The sequence below is a fragment of the Rhinatrema bivittatum genome, chromosome 3 (assembly GCF_901001135.1).
Source record: "Rhinatrema bivittatum chromosome 3, aRhiBiv1.1, whole genome shotgun sequence".
In the NCBI taxonomy this organism is placed as follows: Eukaryota; Metazoa; Chordata; class Amphibia; order Gymnophiona; family Rhinatrematidae; genus Rhinatrema; species Rhinatrema bivittatum.
Window position 1 is genome coordinate 362375256 of NC_042617.1, and position 17547 is coordinate 362392802.

Here is a 17547-nt window from a genome sequence, read left to right on the forward strand (position 1 = left end):
TATATGTGATTCATATTGATGGTACCAACATTATACCTTCGTTTTTTATAATATGGATGAAAAGGAAACCATCATTACAAACCTCCACCCCTGCTCTGGCCATCAAGCGATTTCAGCATTGCGCATAAGTAACTCATCGACTCAACTGGCAGGCAGGAGTCCAGTTCATTGCCCAGATCTTTTCTGCAACGTTGGGATGAACTCTTGCTTCCCCTTTAAATTTATATTAAATCAAAACATCGCCTTTCTAATGGAACAGTTTCCATTTTCCTGCTGCAATTCCTACACAGGACATAATGAAAACCTCTCCTAGTTGGTTACAAGATCCAGTTCAAGTGGCTTTTTTTTTTTTTTTATTATTAACACAAAGTAGTGCTCTATGCAAAAAACTCTGTTTTTCTTTGTAGCAAGATGACAGCTGGTGGGCCGCTATATTCACAATAAAATACAAAATGATATATGGAATGGTAACCATTTGCCCACCTTTCTAAAGTGGGGCGAGCGCCTACCTGGACATTCTTTTGCTTGCAGCGAGGCTACATACGGAGTAACCCTCTCCCAGAGAACCTCTGAGAGACTCTTAAAGGTCCCATCATGATCAGTGACATTCACACCTGGAAGACAAGAAAAGAAAATATAGATCTGGATGATAAGTGGGTGCCAACGTTTTTAAGAACAGTAAGCGTAATGTTACAATCCTTACAGATGAGGCACATCTGGGTTTGGCAGTAAGTACAGTGCAGGACATACTTGTACCCACAGCCTCCAGTTTCCCACGGCAGCTCAGGTGTAGATTCTGTGGCAAGAACTAGAAAATTTGGTGGCAATGTTTCTGAAATTCTGCAGTTCTGTACTATATTTGCTTGAATTTGAATAATTTTGCCAATTAAATAATGTAAATTCATTGTGCATAATAAAAAAATATAGTTTTCCAGGTTTCTTTTGTGTCTGTTAAATTTATTTTGTCCTTCAAGGAGTTTATTTTTATTTTTTTTGAGTAGGGGGTACTGTTGCAACCGTCCCTTCCCGACGGCTTCACTCCGCCTACCTTTCTTTCTTTGCACCTCCTCTCGCTATGGATGGTCGCCTGGCTGCCGTGGCGTCTGCCTGCCGTCCTCTCCGGCATCCCCGGACCGGCTTGGACGCTGCATCCCGCCATGCTCCGCTGGTACCATAGGGCGAGCGCGCTGCACGGCCCTCACTCTTATTTCCTACTTGGCGCGAACCTCAGGGGCGTCTCCCTGTGATGACGTCACGCTGCCCGGCTATTTAAAGCCTACGATGTTTGCTAGCCTTTGAGTTAGCAAGGGTGATATTACGGATGGGATTCGCTCTCCGTACCTAGCTACTCTGCCTCTCCAATCTTCCATTGGACTCTTAACGCTAACGGGGTACCACTCCTCGGGAGCCTCACTTGCTTTTCAGGTCGCTATCAGGAAACCGGTACTCGCTCCTCGAGGGCCCATGTTCCCTGACTCGCTGCCTGCTCCTACCTTCTCTTCTGCCTGAAAGGATTCGCTATCTTCAACATCAGTGAGTACTACCATCTTCACCTCAGAGTTGTTCCCTGGAACCAGGTACTCGCTCCTAGAGGGCCTGCCTCCGTTCCAGCCCTGGTGCCATCTCCTACGTGGAACCGCTGTGTGAGTACATTACCTTCAAGCTTCTCAGCTCTCAGGGATCAGGTACTCACTCCTCAAGGGCCTGCTCTCCCTATCCTGGGGTTCTCCATACTGGGGCTTTGTGCATACTCCACTGTACTCATTATTCTCAGTTCTTTCCACTACAGCACTGCTACCGGAGGAGTTGCTGTTCCAGCGCCTGAGAGATACTAGCTCAGCCGGGCTACTTCAGCTGCTCACTACTGCCACCTCTGGTGGCTTCATCACATTTTCTAATAAAAGATCAATCTCTGTGTTTGTGTGTCCTGAGCTGAGCCTGACCTGTGGCACCTCAAGGGACTTCCCCCCATGGGCATGGTCAGCTGCCAGAGTGTGCAAGGGTCCACCCAAACTTCACTAATTATAACAGACACCCCAAGGACTCGGAAGGGTCGAGGCTTCTCTTATCCATGTTCACGACCCAACCGAGTTCTTGTAGGAGGGACCTGACCTTGCTGGTCACCTGGAGGCTCTCTTCCAATGACTTCGCCCGGATCAGCCAGTCGTCTAAGTAAGGGTGCATCAGGATCCCTTCTTTCCTCAGTGCCACCACCACGACCACCATAATTTTGGAGAACATTCTGGGGGTGGTTGCCAGTCCGAAGGGCAGCATCTGGAACTGGTAATGGCTGCCCAGTACCAAAAAGCATAGGAAAAGCTGGTGGTCTTGAAGGACTGGGATATGAAAGTAGACCTCCGAGAGGTCCAGGGAGGTTAAGAACTGTCCCGGTTATATGGCCATTATGATGGAGCGAAGAGTTTCCATGCGGAAGTGAATTATCCGCAGATGTCTAATGCTCTTGAGATCCAAGATGGGTCAGAATGACCCCTCCTTCTTGGGGACGATGAAATAGATGGAATAATGCCCCGAATTAACTTGGGGTGTAGGTACCGGGGTTATAACCCTCAGACTGAGGAGCCTTACCAAAGTTGTTTCCAGTTTTTTGTGGTGGGAATGGCAAGGTGACATCATGAACATGTCCCGAGGGATGCTGCGAAACTCCAGAGTGTAACCTTCTCGTATGATGTCCAGAACCCATTTGTCAGATGTGATCTCGACCCACCGCTGAAAGAAGAGGGATAGTCTGCCCCCTATCTCCCCATCCCGTGGATGGGTCAGCCAAACTTAATTGGGAATTTCGGGTCGACCCTGAGCCCGAACCCATTCCTCTTTTTGGTTGTCGGTTCTGAAAGGACAGAGAACTTTCTGAGGGCCAAGATGTCTGAAATGATGAGTTTCTGTAGGGCTGGAAGTGCTTGGAGCCCCTGGCCCAACCCCTCATGGGAGAGGGGTGCTGCAACCTCTTTTTCTTATCTTCTGGTAGCTGAGGCACTGGAGATTCACACCACTTACTGGCTAGTTTTTCCAATTCGCTACCGAATAGGAGGGATCCCTTAAAGGGCATCTTTGTGAGGTTCGCCTTAGGAGATCGCATCCATTGACCAATTTCATAACCATAGCTGTCTTCTGGCCGCCACAACTGAGGTTACTCCTCTGGCCGAGGTGCGTACTAGGTGCGAACATGCATCCGCTAGGAAGGCCACAGCGGGCTCTATCATCTCTCTGGTATGCGCCCCTGAGCTATCTGCCTCTCTCTTGAGAAGCAGACATGAATGAGCCACCAGGGCACAACAGGAAGTTATCTGCAGTATCATTGCTGTCGCATCGAAGGCCTGCTTAGATGGATTCTAACTGCCTATTGTGAGCATTCTTCAAGGCTGCTCCTCCCTCTACTGAGATAGTTGTTTGCTTTGAGATGGCACAGACTAGGCCGTCCACTTTCGGGAAACGCAGGCGTTCTTTGGCCTCCAGGAGGGTAAAAGGCCTCCAGGGCCCAACCGCCTTTAAAACTGGCTTCTGGGGCATCCCATTCCAGGTCAATCAACTCCTGGATGGCTTCTAGCATCAGGAAATAGCGAGAGGCTTTCCGAAGAGACACCAGGATGGGATTCTTCCTTGGTTCCGATATAAGGTCTGTGCCAAGAACTCCCAGAGTTTTCAGAGCTGGTAATTCATCTCTGTGGAAAAATCGAAGCATGGTCTGGTATGGCTCCAGGCCTGGAGGGATTTCCCCAACCCCCAATGAATCCGCATCCCCTTCACTGTCTGTGGTGTCCGGGTCCCTGTCAGGGATACCCTTGGTGAGGCGCGGCATGTCCCGAGGCATGCTGATAGGGCTGGGAGGGTGAGGCCTTCCCAGCAGGTGCTCTGGCCGGGAAGGGGCAGTAGCTGACTGCGCCTGAACAAAGGCTTGTATGCCCTGAAAGAATTCCAACCAAGAGAAGTCTGCCAGGTCCATATTTAGCCCAGGAGGAACTGAGGTAGGTGCCGCAGAACTGCCCTCTCTGGGGGAGGTGGGGGGGAGGGTGCCCCGGAATTGCACAGATCTGGGGTGCTGCCAGATAATCTCATGGCTGACCCATCCTCCGACTGGGAAGGGCCAGACTTGGAAAAGTTCTGAGAGTCCAGCCCTCCTTGAGCTTCCTCACAGTGCTGACACAGGAAGGATTCCAGGTCAGGCTGAGCAGCCCTAATACGGCAGGCAGCATAAAGGGAGTGTCATTTGAGCTTCTTTGCTGTCGGGGCGATAATACTCTGTAGCTTGTGCGTTCAGCCGGATCGTGCCTCTCGAGCGCGCACAGGCCCCCTTGGCGCATGTAAATCTGAGCAGCCAGTTGTGTGTGTAATTATGCGCGCAGTTATGCGCGTAGATATATGCACAGGATTGTGCGTGTTAGGCGCACAAGGGCTGGCCCGCACCATGCGTACCAGGTAACAGGGGAAAATGGTGTTGCAACCAAACCATGTGCAAGATGGTGCCACCATGGCCTGCCATGTGGAGTGCCCACCAAGCCTGAACTGGGGCCTAGCACATCGGGGGGCCGCTCAACCTGCTCGGAAACCTGCTTCCTTCACCCTATCGGGGTTGGGAAAGACGTCGGTACGGCAAGCCGAGCAAGAAGAGAGGAGGAAAGACTTACCAAAGCCCTTCCACGTCGTTGGATAAGAGTTCTCTACTTACCTGGGCTCAGCGCTTACCGGCTTAGTACAGAGACTGTCTCCGGCTGCGGGGGGAGAGAACTTAGGCCATCACTGCCGCGCTCGGCTTCCTGCACTCGCTGCCTTTCAGCTGCTTCAGCAGCAAAGTCCACGCTGGGAACCAGCTACCGGACCAAGGCAAACCTCTGAGGGATTTCGGAAATCACCTCAGGAATTCTCAACTGGAGAGCGAGGCTTGATCTTCTCCAATTTAAAAGTAGAACTTTGAAGGTACATTTTCCTCAACTAAAGAGTACTGTGTTCCCATCAGGCGACACAATCCACATCTGCTGGGAGATGGAGAGATAATGAATGGCCGAGATCACTGCAGGAGTATATCTATGGCAATGTCAGCTTTGAAACCTGACTCCGTCTCCATCTGCTAGCAGGGGAGCACATAACCTATTGGTCCTGAGTCCATCTGGCTACTCGCTAGGAAAGTCCTTGTTAGGCTGGTTGAAGTATGCTGTATAGTTTGGCTCTACACATTAAAAAGGATAGCAGGGAGCTGAATAATGTTCAAAGAAAGGTCAGCAAGCTGATAACAATGGGTGATGCAAGACTTAGCATTTGAGCAGCCTCTTTCAGCTAGGGCTATTGGCCTTGGTTCCCTAGGGAAGAAATGCGATTAATCAAATGAATTAACAGAGACTCCCACTTGTAACCTGGTGGAAGGCTGGCAACCTAGAGTGAGCAAATTTGTGATCCCAATGGAAGTGGAGGACTTCCCCAGACAAATCTGCTGGACTGAGGGATTCTAAGGACTCTAATCTAGAGAGACCTAGCCAAGAAAACGTCAATTAAGGATATGGAAACAGTAACTCTCACCTGTGTCCATTGGAACCAGAACCAATACCTGGCAGGCCACATGGCACTGGTGACCCCGGTGGTTAGGCCAGCCTAGAGGTGGGAATATTGCCTCACCTCCCATACCACATGGTACTTGGCTGGGGACTATCCACAGTTTGAGATGCTCTGGGGCCTCTTCACGTCTAGTTTGAACCCTCCAGATTATAATGAGCTGTCTCGTCGGCAGATGACTCCATGCAAAGATGCAAGTTTATACCACAGGCAGCCTAGGCGGGTGAAGCCCCAAAGGAAGCGATGAGGAAAACACCTCAATCAGCTGCAAGCATTAGTGTCTACGGGACATAAGACAATTGTAGAAGGGGACAAAGAGGGTGACATAGTCAACGGCAAGTCAGCCTTTTCCCTGATCATGGAGAGGAAAATGGGACCCTGGTCCAGGGTAGTAGCCTGGGTATAGGCAGCCGCAGTCCATAGTAAGGATGAGCAGAGGGGGTGGGTATGTGAGGGACTATACCAGAAACTCCAAAACACCTTAAGGGACCGGCCACGCTTTCCCTGTACGTACCCGGATCATTCCAGACTGTGGGTTATGCCTCCCTTCCAGCAGGGAAGGGAGGCATAACGCCTTACCTGCCAGGAGCCCCGCGGGGCTCCTGGCAGGTAAGGTGCCGGAGAAGATTACCGGTGGTCCAGTCCCTCTTCTCCCTTTGCTACCCCGACCCAATTTAAACAACAACAAAAAAAAACAGAGAGAGAAGCCTGTCTGTGCTAATTTCTGCAGTTTTCTTTCTTACAGGCTGCAGTGCACTTCGGGTTGGGTTAAGTCGAGGCACTTTTTTTTCCTTGGGCTCCCTGCCTCTGCTGTGTCTTTTCAGCTTCCCTCCGGTGCTCTTGATGCCGCGGCCATCTTGCTGTATTGCCAAAAGACAAAGAAGCTCAGGTGTCCCTGAGGGTTGCTAAGTTGCTTGGCTCGTCCATTGCGGGCGGGTCTGCCCTTCTGGATGGAGCAGATGGTGGGGCTCTGGACGCGCTAGCCCCTACCTTGCCCCCTCCAGGCACAAGGTCTAAGGAGGACCTGGGTAAGCAAGCACCTCTGGACAGTGACGACCCGAAAGTGGTCCACCTGTTTCACAGGGAAGAGTTGGAGCCTCTTATTCCCTCAGTCTTATCTGAACTCGGGGTTGAGCTCCCCCAAGATATCCTACCACAGGATTCCGTGGATCCGGTCCTAGCAGGACTGTGGGCCCCAGCCAAAGCCTTTCCTTTTCATCTGATGCTCCAACAGTTGATGGCCCGGGAGTGGCCCGGGAGTTGCCGGCTTCAGCGTGGGTAGGGCTATGGATAAACTTTATCCCTTGCCCGAGGATTCTCTCGAGCTCTTGAAGTCTCCTAAGTTAGACGCTTCAGTGTCGGCCGTAACAAAATGAATCACAATCCCAGTCGCAGGAGCAGCGGCACTCAAGGATCTTCAAGACAGAAAACTTGAAGTCCTCTTCAAACGCATTTTCGAGGTTTCGGCCCTGGGTTTCTGAGCGGCGGTGTGTAGTAGCCACATGCTACGGGCGAGCCTCCGCTGGGTGCAGCAATTGTTAACGTCTAGGGACCTCCCTCTGGGCGAGTCAGAGCAAGCCGAACGCTTGGAAGCGGTGGTGACATATGGAGCAGATGCTCTGTACGATCTCCTTCGTATTTCCTCTCGCACCATGATGTCCGCAGTATCTGCAAGGCAGCTCCTTTGGCTGCGTAACTGGTCAGCAGATGTCTCGTCCAAAGCTCAGTTAGGTGCGTTGCCATTCAAGGGAAAGTTTCTCTTCGGTGAGGACTTGGAGCAGTTGATAAAGTCCCTGAGTGAAAACAGAGTCCACAAGCTCCTGGAGGATCGGCCAAAGCCTTCAAGGGGTTTTCCATCGACCCACTCCCATTTTCAGGGACAACGGAGGTTTCGTCAGAGCAGACCACAGCCTGCGGGGCAGAGGCAGACAATGGGCAGGCTACAGTTCTAGAACTCTTCCTTTCGAGGGCGCAGGACCACTCGCGAAGCAGGTTCTGCCACATCCCTTGCTGCAAGATTTCTCAATGAGATAAGGCCGGCCCATCCCTCAGTTCCTCTGGTGGGAGGACGATTATCCCAGTTCCATGAGGCATAGGCCAGAATAACCTCAGATCAGTGGGTCCTAAGCATCATAGAACATAGCTACGCTTTGGAATTTGCTCGGCCCTCCAAGATTTTTTTTATGGTTTCCCCCTGTGGCTCGCGGACCAAGGCTCAGATCGTATGGCAGACCCTCGACCACCTACTAGCTCTCTGGGCGTTAAAGTTTGTCTCCCAAGAGGACTGGAAGACGTTCCTCCATTTATTTCGTGGTCCCAAAAAAGGAGGGATACTTCCGGCCTATTCTAGACCTAAAAAAGGTAAACAAGGCTCTCAAGATACCGCATTTCCACATGGAAACTCTACACTCGGTGATTGCTGCAGTTCGCAAAGGCGAGTTCTTGGCATCCCTGGATCTGATGGAAGCATACTTACATATACCCATCCGCGAGAATCATCAGAAATTTCTTCACTTCATGATCCTAGGTATGCATTTCCAGTTCTGCGCTCTGCAGTTCGGTCTGGCTACTGCTCCTCGCACATTCACCAAGGTTATGGTGGTTGTGGCAGCAGCCCAGAGAAGGCAAGGGTTTCTCATTCATCCCTATCTGGATGACTGGCTCATCAGAGCAAAGTCGAGGGATCTCTGCATGGAAGCGGTCAGCATGGTGGTCAATCTTCTGGAGTCGCTCGGTTGGATTGTCAATCAAGCCAAGAGCAACCTCATCCCATCTCAGGAGATGGACTTCCTGGGGGCATGGTTCAATACCTGTGTCGGGAAAATATTTCTTCTGCCAGACCGAATAACCAAATTGATGGAGCAAGTTCATCGCTTGTTGTCACTCCCACTCCCCAAAGCCTGGGACTATCTTCAGGTCCTCAGCTCCATGGCATCCACCTTGGAGTTAGTTCCCTGGGCGTTTGCTCATATGAGACCATTACAACGAGTGTTGCTTTCCCGGTGGGATCCTAAGTTGGAGGAGTTCCAGTTCCCTCTACCGCTCACCGATCCAGTCAGGTCCAGTCTTGGGTGGTGGCTCTGCTCGTACAACTTGACTCGCAGAATAGACATCGAAGTCCCGAATTGGATCGTAGTGACCACGGATGCCAGTCTCTCCGGCTGGGGAGCAGTCTGTCAGTCCCGCTCAGTCCAGGGTTGCTGGTTCAAGGAGGAGTCCAGCTGGTCGATCAATCACCTGGAGACCAAGGCAGTTCGGTTAGCGCTGTGGCATTTCCTCCCATTGTTTCACAATCGGGCGGTCCGAGCTCTGTCCGACAATGGTAGCCTACATCAACCGTCAAGGCGGCACCAAAAGTCAAGCCGTAGCCGACGAAGCGGAGCAATTCATGATTTGGGCGGAAAAACACTCGCTCTGCTTGCGGCGTCTCACATCGCCGGATTTTCTGAGTCGGAAACGAATAGATCCAGGAGTGGGAACTTTCGGACCAAGCAATGGATCTCATCTTGCAAAGATGGGAATTACCCCACATAGACTTGATGGCGACACAAAGAAATGCCAAGGCCCCTCATTTTTTCAGTTGCAGAAGAGATCACGGCACAGAGGGAGTCGATGCACTGGTACTTCCGTGGCCCACCTCAGATCTCTTGTATGTATTTCCTCCCTGGCCTCTGGTGAGCAAAGTTCCACGCAGGATAGAAGTTCACCCGGGGAACGTAATCCTAGTGGCTCCAGAGTGGCTCCGAAGTCCTTGGTTCACGGATCTGGTCAATCTTGCAGTGGACGGGCCCCTGAGGGTTGGACATCTTCCAAATCTACTTCATCAAGGCCCTATATTTTTCAACCAGACAGATTGCATTTGTCTAGCAGCCTGGCTTTGGAAAGGAGGAGATTAAGGAAGAAGGGGTATTCGAAGGAGGTAATTACTACTCTGCTGCAAGCCAGGAAAACCTCTACCTCCCTGTCATATGTCAGAGTATGGAGAGTCTTTGAGACGTGGTGTCATGACCAAGGAGTAGTCCCCAGACAGGCTTCGGTTGCTATTTTGGCATTTTTGCAGTACAGCTTATCCAAAGGCTTGTCTTTTAATTCCCTCCGGGTTCAAGTGGAGGACTTGGGCTCCCTTGTAGCTAGCTCCTTAGCATCGCATCTGGATGTGGTACGATTCCTCAGGGGGGCAAGGCATTTGAATCCTCCCATCCATTCTGTATGTCCGTCCTGGAGCCTTAATTTGATGCTTTGAGTCTTGTGATCCGCCCTTTGAACCTCTTAAAAAGGTGACGTTAAAGGACCTCACTTTGAAAACTGTGTTTTTAGTCGCTATATGCTCAGCTCGCAGAATCTCGGAACTACAAGCCCTTTCTTGTAGGGAACCTTTTTTAAGAATTTCTGATTCGGGAGTCTCTCTTCGTACAGTTCCTTCATTTTTGCCAAAGGTAGTCTCAAGTTTTCATTTAAGTCAATCAGTAGAGCTCCCGGCCTTTTCTAATTTGTCAGCTGATGTTCAGCACGCGAAGGAGCTTCGACGTTTGGATGTCCAAAGATCTCTTTAATGCTATTTAGAGGTCACTAATTCTTTCAGAGTTTCAGATCATTTGTTTGTCTTGTGGAGCGGTCCCAAGGAGGGTCAGAAAGCATCTAAGCTGACAATTGCGCAATGGTTGAAATAGGCTATTTCGTCCGCTTACATTTGTAAAGGGCGACCCGTTCCTGAGGGGTTGAAAGCCCATTCCATTTGTTCCCAGGTGGTTTCTTCGGCTGAATGCCGGCTGGTGTCACCACAAGAAATATGTAGAGCGGCTATCTGGAAGATGCTCCATACATTTGCTCGTCACTACCACTTGGACGTTCAGGCGCCAGATGTCAGCAATTTTGGCAGTGGGGTTCTTCATGCGGCACTTTCAATCTCCCACCTTGTCTAGGGAAGCTTTGGTACATCCCACAGTCTGGACTGATCCGGGTACCTTCAGGGAAAAGAAAATTGGTTCATACCTGCTAACTTTCATTCCTACCTGCTAATTTTCGTTCCTGTAGTACCACGGATCAGTCCAGACTCCCACCCAGAAAGGGGTTTCATGACGAGTCCACGCTAATATTCTCTTTTATTGCAGAAGATTAAGGAGAAAGGCTACAGATTGCTTTCTTTTTCAAGGGGGAATTATTCCCAAAAGTTCTATTTTACAGTTATTGCTTGATTCGTTATTATTATTCTTGTTCTGCTTGGATAATCTTTATACTGAAGGGATGCAGATGACACGCCAGGTTAAGAGAGGGTGCCCTTCGAGTTTTTCTCTGTCTCCATCTGCTGGAAGGGAGGCATAACCCACAGTCTGGACTGATTCGTGGTACTACAGGAACGAAAATTAGCAGGTAAGAACCAATTTTCTTATCTAGACCAGTCCTCCTTAATGTTCAACCCTGCAAGGGATTCTAGACAAAGAGAGGCTTCCCTCACTATACTAAAAGGATCCAGGCCCAGAAGGGTTAGACAGGCAGCCATATTATGCAAAAACCTATTATGTTTGAGGTTGGTTACTGTCAGAAATTCAAGATGAGCAGCTTTTCTTTTGTATTGTGTTTTGCACTGTAAATGAAATTGAACTTAAAGAAAGAGCCAGAGTCTGCCTCCTTTATCCCACTGGCTGTTTCCTAAGCCACGCCTGGCCACATCACCATGTCCACCCTTTCTACTTCCTCTGATCTATCGGTAAGCTATACCTGCTTCGGTTCATAAGCCTCACTTGACAGGGCTCTCCTCTGAACTGACTCTACTCTCTTCCTATGCTTTTGGAGAGGGGGCTTCCAGAATTGGGTACAATACTGCAGATAGATTCTCACCAATTATCTGAACAGAGGTGTGTTATCGCCTCCTTGTTTTCTGCTCTTTATACATCTTGTACACTCTAGCGTTCTTCCAATTCTTGCCTTGCTGTTTGGCAACCCCGAGATCATCAGATTTCATGATCGCCAGATCCGTCACCAGTTTTGTGCATATCACTACTCCCACCTACACCACCACCCCTCAAAACCCTGTAATCACAGGGGTCAGGAGAGACTTTTTTTGTGTGTGCACCAATTATACTTCAGTTCTACAATATTTTTCACCTTTCTCTGGATATTTGCCGATAAGGACTGTAAGACAGCAGGGCACAAAGCAGCCATAGAGCGACATACCCAAGACCAGTGCAGCAGTAGGGATTTCACTGGATCTTGTGCGACAGCTCCATTCATTCTTCTCTCCTTGGAATTCCGAATGAGATTTTCTCAAAAACTCGATCAGACTGTCAAATAACTTTTTATTCAATTCCTCCTGTAGTTGCTGAAATAAAAAGAAAGATACAGCTCTGCAGAAATAAGTTGAAGAAGCCAGTCCCCTGCTTTTACCACTGCTCTGCTCTAGGGGTTACCAAACTGGATTCTGCGCCATTTTGGCAGTCTGGGGCAGACCTGGTTTTACCCCACCACTCAGCCCAGGAATTTTTAACCCAGTCCGCAAGTGCCTTCCAGCTAGTCCGGTTTTCAGGATATCCAAAATAAATAAGCATGAGATACATTTGCATAGAAAAGCAGCTGTGTTGCAAATGTATGTCACCCAAAAAACAAAGCGGAAGCTGATCCAATATGCTGGTAAGCGAATAGACAAAGGATGATCGGTGTAAAAGAAGCCTTTATTGAAACTAGCCCAACTCTGGCCGAGTTTCACTCTCGCAGGAGCTGCCTCAGGAGCTATTCTCAAACATTTCTTCAATTACATGGGATTCAGTGAGAAGTCATCACAGTTCTCAATCTTGACAGAGCAACTTGGTGTTAAGGTCTCAGTGCTGTAGATATAGTGAACCCCGTGTATATTGTTTATTAATACGGAGCCACAAGCTGGTACTCAGGCATGATTGTGAATCTGTTATAGGTAAACTCCTCTCCCGCATTTAATTCATCATTCTTAAGCACAGCAGGAGACTTCAGCATATACAGAGACTGAAAACATGCATGTTCACTGTGGATAGCCTGTAAATAGGGACCCTTATTTTCGTTTTTTTATTATTGTTTTCCTTGGAATTTATCAGGGTTTTTATAAAGAACAAAAATTAGAGAAAATCAGTGAAAGAATACCATTTTTCTGGGTAAATATTGCAGTTTATTTTGGTGGATTTTTTTTTTTTATTTGGTTTATATTTGTCTCCTTTTCCTTTATTTTTTCCTTTCGTTTTTCTCTTCTTGCACTCTTTTCACCTTCCCTTTCCCTACCTCCAAGGCATCACTTCTCCCTCCCAGCACTCTCTCCCCCTCCCTCTCAATGCACTTAGCATCAGGTGTGTCCAAGGTTTTGCTGGCCCTGAACATCTCGCACACAGCCCCATCATCTTTCCTCCACCCCCGGTGGAACAATCATCATCTCTCCTCCATCCCACCCTCCCAACTCCCCCTAGCTCAGTAATTTCTCGTCCCTGGCCCAATATGCATCTCTCCTCTACCTCCTCCATTTGTTCTCCCTCCCCCACAACCTCCATGTGATTCCTAACCCCACAGCTTGTACCTCCTCCCGGTGATATTTCCTTCAGTGTGCAACCAGAAGGAGTCGGACGATCGACACTTCTTACTTTCTGCTGTTGACGACTTTTTTTCGGGCTTCCCTCTGCAGTTAGAATGGTATGGGATGGTGTATCTTGCGAGACCATAGGGTCCCGTGGTTCCAGCTGCAGAAGGAAGCCCGAAGAAGGGCAGTTAGCAGCAGCAAGTAAGAAGTACTGCTTGCTTATGACCTCCGATGGCTGTAGGAGCTAAAGCAGGGGGCAGGCAATGCCATTTCTTCTCTGACCCCTGCAACGCTGGCCCACTCTCTCTTCTCTCGGACAGCAGCTGGCTGATTTAGGGGGCGGGAATGAGGGAAAAGCCGATTTTGCTGCAAGCAGCTCTAACACTAGTCCGCCACTGTTCTTCTCTGCGGCGCACACTATTTAGAAATTTCAGGGTGAATAATTGTTTAAACTGAAAATGAAGGGCCCTACCTGTACACCAGACTGGCTAAAGGGGGTGCTCACAGACTGGGCTGAAAACTCCTGGCTTGCTTGGAAACCCTAACCAGCAGCCTTGCCCACCTATTTCCAGGATTCTGTCAGAGACTGTAAAATGTCCCCGGACAGAATGCCAGGAAGTGTTAAATAAAAACAAACAATAAAACAAAAAAGTAACACATCATCATCCCCGCCCTACAGGGGTTTAATAAAGGAATGTAAAATGGTACAGAATCTTCCTCAGCTGTTTTGTCCAAATATCTTAAAAATTAGAGATTCCAAGGCACATTCATCATGCTGAAAGGAAGCCCTGACACCCCCGCACTCTCTCCCCCTCTAGTGACAAAGGACTGAAACTGCAGCGAAGGAGACAGCAGCTCATTCCATTGCTAGCGGGAGGACCTCCATTTGCCTGGATGGCAGATCCTGCTGACTCCGGACCAAGCACTCACTATTAGACATTTTCCCACAGTGGAGTGGACTCCCTGAGACCCTCAGATGATCGTGGCTGCAATGAACCAAATAGAACAATGAATAAATAAATGTTGAACTGCCTGCGTTTTTGTGCTCAGGATCATGCTAACGAGAGATGAGAGCGTGCAGCTGATGGTAAGACTTGCTCAGCCTGAGGAAGGGCCTTCCTTTTGCTAAGTCACCCATACGCTTCCTTACAATACCCCCTGCCTCCACTGAAAAAGAAGCCACAAAATCCAAAGGGAGTCTTCCCGTTTGGCTTTACTTTTAAGGACGAATCTGTTTCCATTCAAATGTCCTCACACTCTCTAGTCTCATATTGACGGAAAAGGTCCCTGCAGCTTATGTCAACCACTGTAGATTAAGTAGTTACAGCAGCCTTGGTCTTATTATGCCTGTTTTTGCTATTATTAATATGAGTTTATACTGAGATTATGTGATTTAGTGTGTGTAACTAATGCTGTTTGCCCTGCATGTATTTTTATTTTATGCAGATGCGTTACTGTATTTTTAAAATGTTGCGATGCGCTCTGAAAGTTACAGAAAAAGAAAGGCTATAAATGAAAATAATAAATACACCGTTCTCATGAGACATGCAAGAAATAAGTTTCAAGATCCAATTTAAATTTAGCGCAGCCATGCCAATCAGCCAACAACCGTTTCAATTTGCTGAGTCTCTTTTAGGACGTGGGGGATAGGGTTTCTGAGCTGTAGAAAGTCATTAAACACAGCTGCTCAACTTGGGAGGTGGGGGCACGATATTTAAACAGCCGACCAAACAGTGTGACAAAAGGGCCAGCAGGAGGCCGAGGTGTGCAACCATTAGGAAGAGGGAGACGGTAAGACCTACATACTAATCAGTGAGAAGACCTCGTCTGGTCCTTTGGTCTGACCCAGCTTAGCCCTTCTTATGATTGCATCCAGTTCTGGAGCACAGGTCTCGAGAGAAAGAGATGAGGCAACCCGGAAGATCGTGGCCAAGCCAGTGCGGGAGCTGAACCATAACACGCACAAGGTGGGAGACTGGAGAACCTAACAATGTGCATCCTGGAGAATGAGAGTAATATTGGCTCTAACACCACGGGGTTTAAATAACGCAAAACAAAGCATGTCTAGAACCAAAGATCATGATATAAGCCTCCCAAGATGTACATTCAAGAGCAATATAAGGAATTATATTTTTTCCCCAGAAACATCAGTGGATGCAAGGCACAGCCTCCAAATGGAGAAGGTAGGAGGCAGAAAGTACTAAAATTCAAATAGGTACAGGATAAGCACAGAAGATCCTTAGCACTAGGGATGTGAAGACAATGCCGAAAGCCAAGTATAGACCGCAGTATTGAAGCAGCTAAGGAAAATGAGCAGTTTGGATGTCTCGGTAGCTTTTATCTGCTGTAGATTTCTATATTTCAAGTAAGCAGATGTTGTGCCCTTTTCTCATTGGACACAGGGAATTGCTGCTTGCTAATTAGTTGGTTTATATTTTATATTTTTCATTCCCGGCTTTTCCCCTCACTGTTTTATAACCCTTCCACTTCCTCCTTCAACTCCACCCCTACAATCCCAAACCACCCAGGAATCTTTGAGAGTATCCCCGTGTGCCAACATGATCGTCTGGGGTCACTGCTTTAGTGGCTGCTGTCCCCAAGCACAAGGAAAATTTGTCTTAATAAATAATCAGGTGCTGAGAGCTACTCAGCAGCACTACACCCCCCAGGGACACAATCTTACAAAATCGGAAGGCATGGACAGGCGTAAATCTGCACAGAACAGAGATCACACTATTACTCAAGCTAGCCTGACAATTGTTTTTGCAGCATAAGAAAAAAAAAACAAAACAGTGGGCTGAATATTTCTTGATAGTCGTTAGTGGGGTGAAGGAATTTTGCTGCTGGGGCTACCTCGTTTTGGAAACGTTTACTTTAACCTGTCTAGACCGAAGACAGGAAAAGATCTAAAGAGAGAAGTGATAAATTCAATGGAAAAAAAAAAAAGTTTCATCTTTTGAAATCTCTGCCTGTCAAGCTACTGTGGCTTTAACAGAGGACAGGAGGATACTTTCGGGCTCCCCTGACTTTTCCAGCTCGCTTTTGTTAACAGGACTCTCACGGCGTGTTATAAAAGGTTCTGAGGCTGGTTGAGACAGATTGCTAGGTTTTTGGTGTGTCAGGTTAGTCCTAGAGCTCTCTCAAACGTTTGCCCTTTCTGCTCTTGTGTCCCAGAAGGATATAGTAGTAACACAGCTGTCACTTGCTTCACTATGCTATAACGTGCCAAAAAAACAAACAAACCCAGAAATGACTGATTCCGTCCCAGATGAGATAACATACAATTCTCTCTATACAGATCACATTGTGTCGAGAGATGGTGGTGAGAAGAGGAGGATCTCCTTTGTACTATAAACTCATACTTCTAAGATAGATTACTGGTTATTGTACTCAGATCAGCACGGCCTCCTGTAGGTTGCAAAGGTTGAGGTTTACAGTGAGCAAAAGGATACTAAGCATCAGAACAAAGAAAACTCTTTTCAGATAATCCATTTACCACTTAGAGGCACAAGGTAAAAAATTGTTTCTTGTGTCAAACACACAAGATATTCGTGGTCGCAAATGCAAAGTTTAGTTCAATATAAAGCAGTGAAAAACAGCAAATAAAAACATGGGAAAAAATTAATCCCTCGTCTCACATGGACATCAAATGGCAGACAGACACCACAACTTTAATTGCATCCCTGAAAAATCGCTGTCTGTATAAGAAAAGGAAGTCAGCATTAACAGTAAAGAGTTATTTTTAACATGATTTGGAAAATGCCCGACTCGTATGTGTTTAAATAACCTCTATTTGAACTTGGCTCGGGTATTATGCGTGAGCGCATGTACATACACACATGCACGGGTTCTGAAAATCCACCTGCTTATGAGGGAGAGGTGACCTCTGCGGCCCTGACTGGTACCTGGGTGGAGGGTAAGTGAGGATGTGGGGGGCAGGGGAACTGAAGGAGAGGTAACTGCACCTGGGTGAAGTGGCAAGGGGAGAGTGAGAGGGCTGTACCGGTGTGGGATAAGGAGGTGTGCATTCACCAGGGAAGAAATGCACTCAAGTACTTTCGCCATTCCCTTCCTGCTCAAAAAAATAATTAAGGGAAGGGGACACAAGGCATGATGCAGAAGAACATATATGAACTAAGCCAGAAGTCCGAGTGCTATTTGAGTGAGGCGGATGATTAAAACCATTTTTCCCATTCTTTGTCTGCTTTATGTTGAACTAAACATAGCATTTCAGGAGGTGACCAATTCAGTATGCTCAACACAAATAATTTTGTGTTCTCCCCTTGGGATACAGGTGTCTAATTCTGGGCTTTCCTCGCTTTCGATCTCTTGGATTTGAACTTAAAGAGGTATTTGATGACAAAGTGGCCCCCTTCATAAAACAAAAACTACAAACAAAACTAGTGGCTTCTTTTCAAAAATCAGAAAAAGAATACCATTCTAGCTCACCA

At 48.0% G+C, this 17547-nt stretch overlaps 1 protein-coding gene across 3 annotated transcripts in view; it reads right to left on the reverse strand.

Annotated features, from left to right (window-relative positions):
* The window catches only part of ORC3 (origin recognition complex subunit 3), a 211015-nt gene that overhangs the window by 174807 nt on the left and 18661 nt on the right, over positions 1 to 17547 (reverse strand). For all 3 annotated transcript variants that reach the window (XM_029595436.1, XM_029595435.1, XM_029595434.1), the window contains exons 4-5: positions 11737 to 11881; positions 510 to 614 (exon numbers count right to left, since the gene is read on the reverse strand). In XM_029595436.1, coding sequence (XP_029451296.1) covers positions 510 to 614; positions 11737 to 11881 — 250 coding nt within the window. The remainder of the gene's footprint in view (positions 1 to 509; positions 615 to 11736; positions 11882 to 17547) is intronic.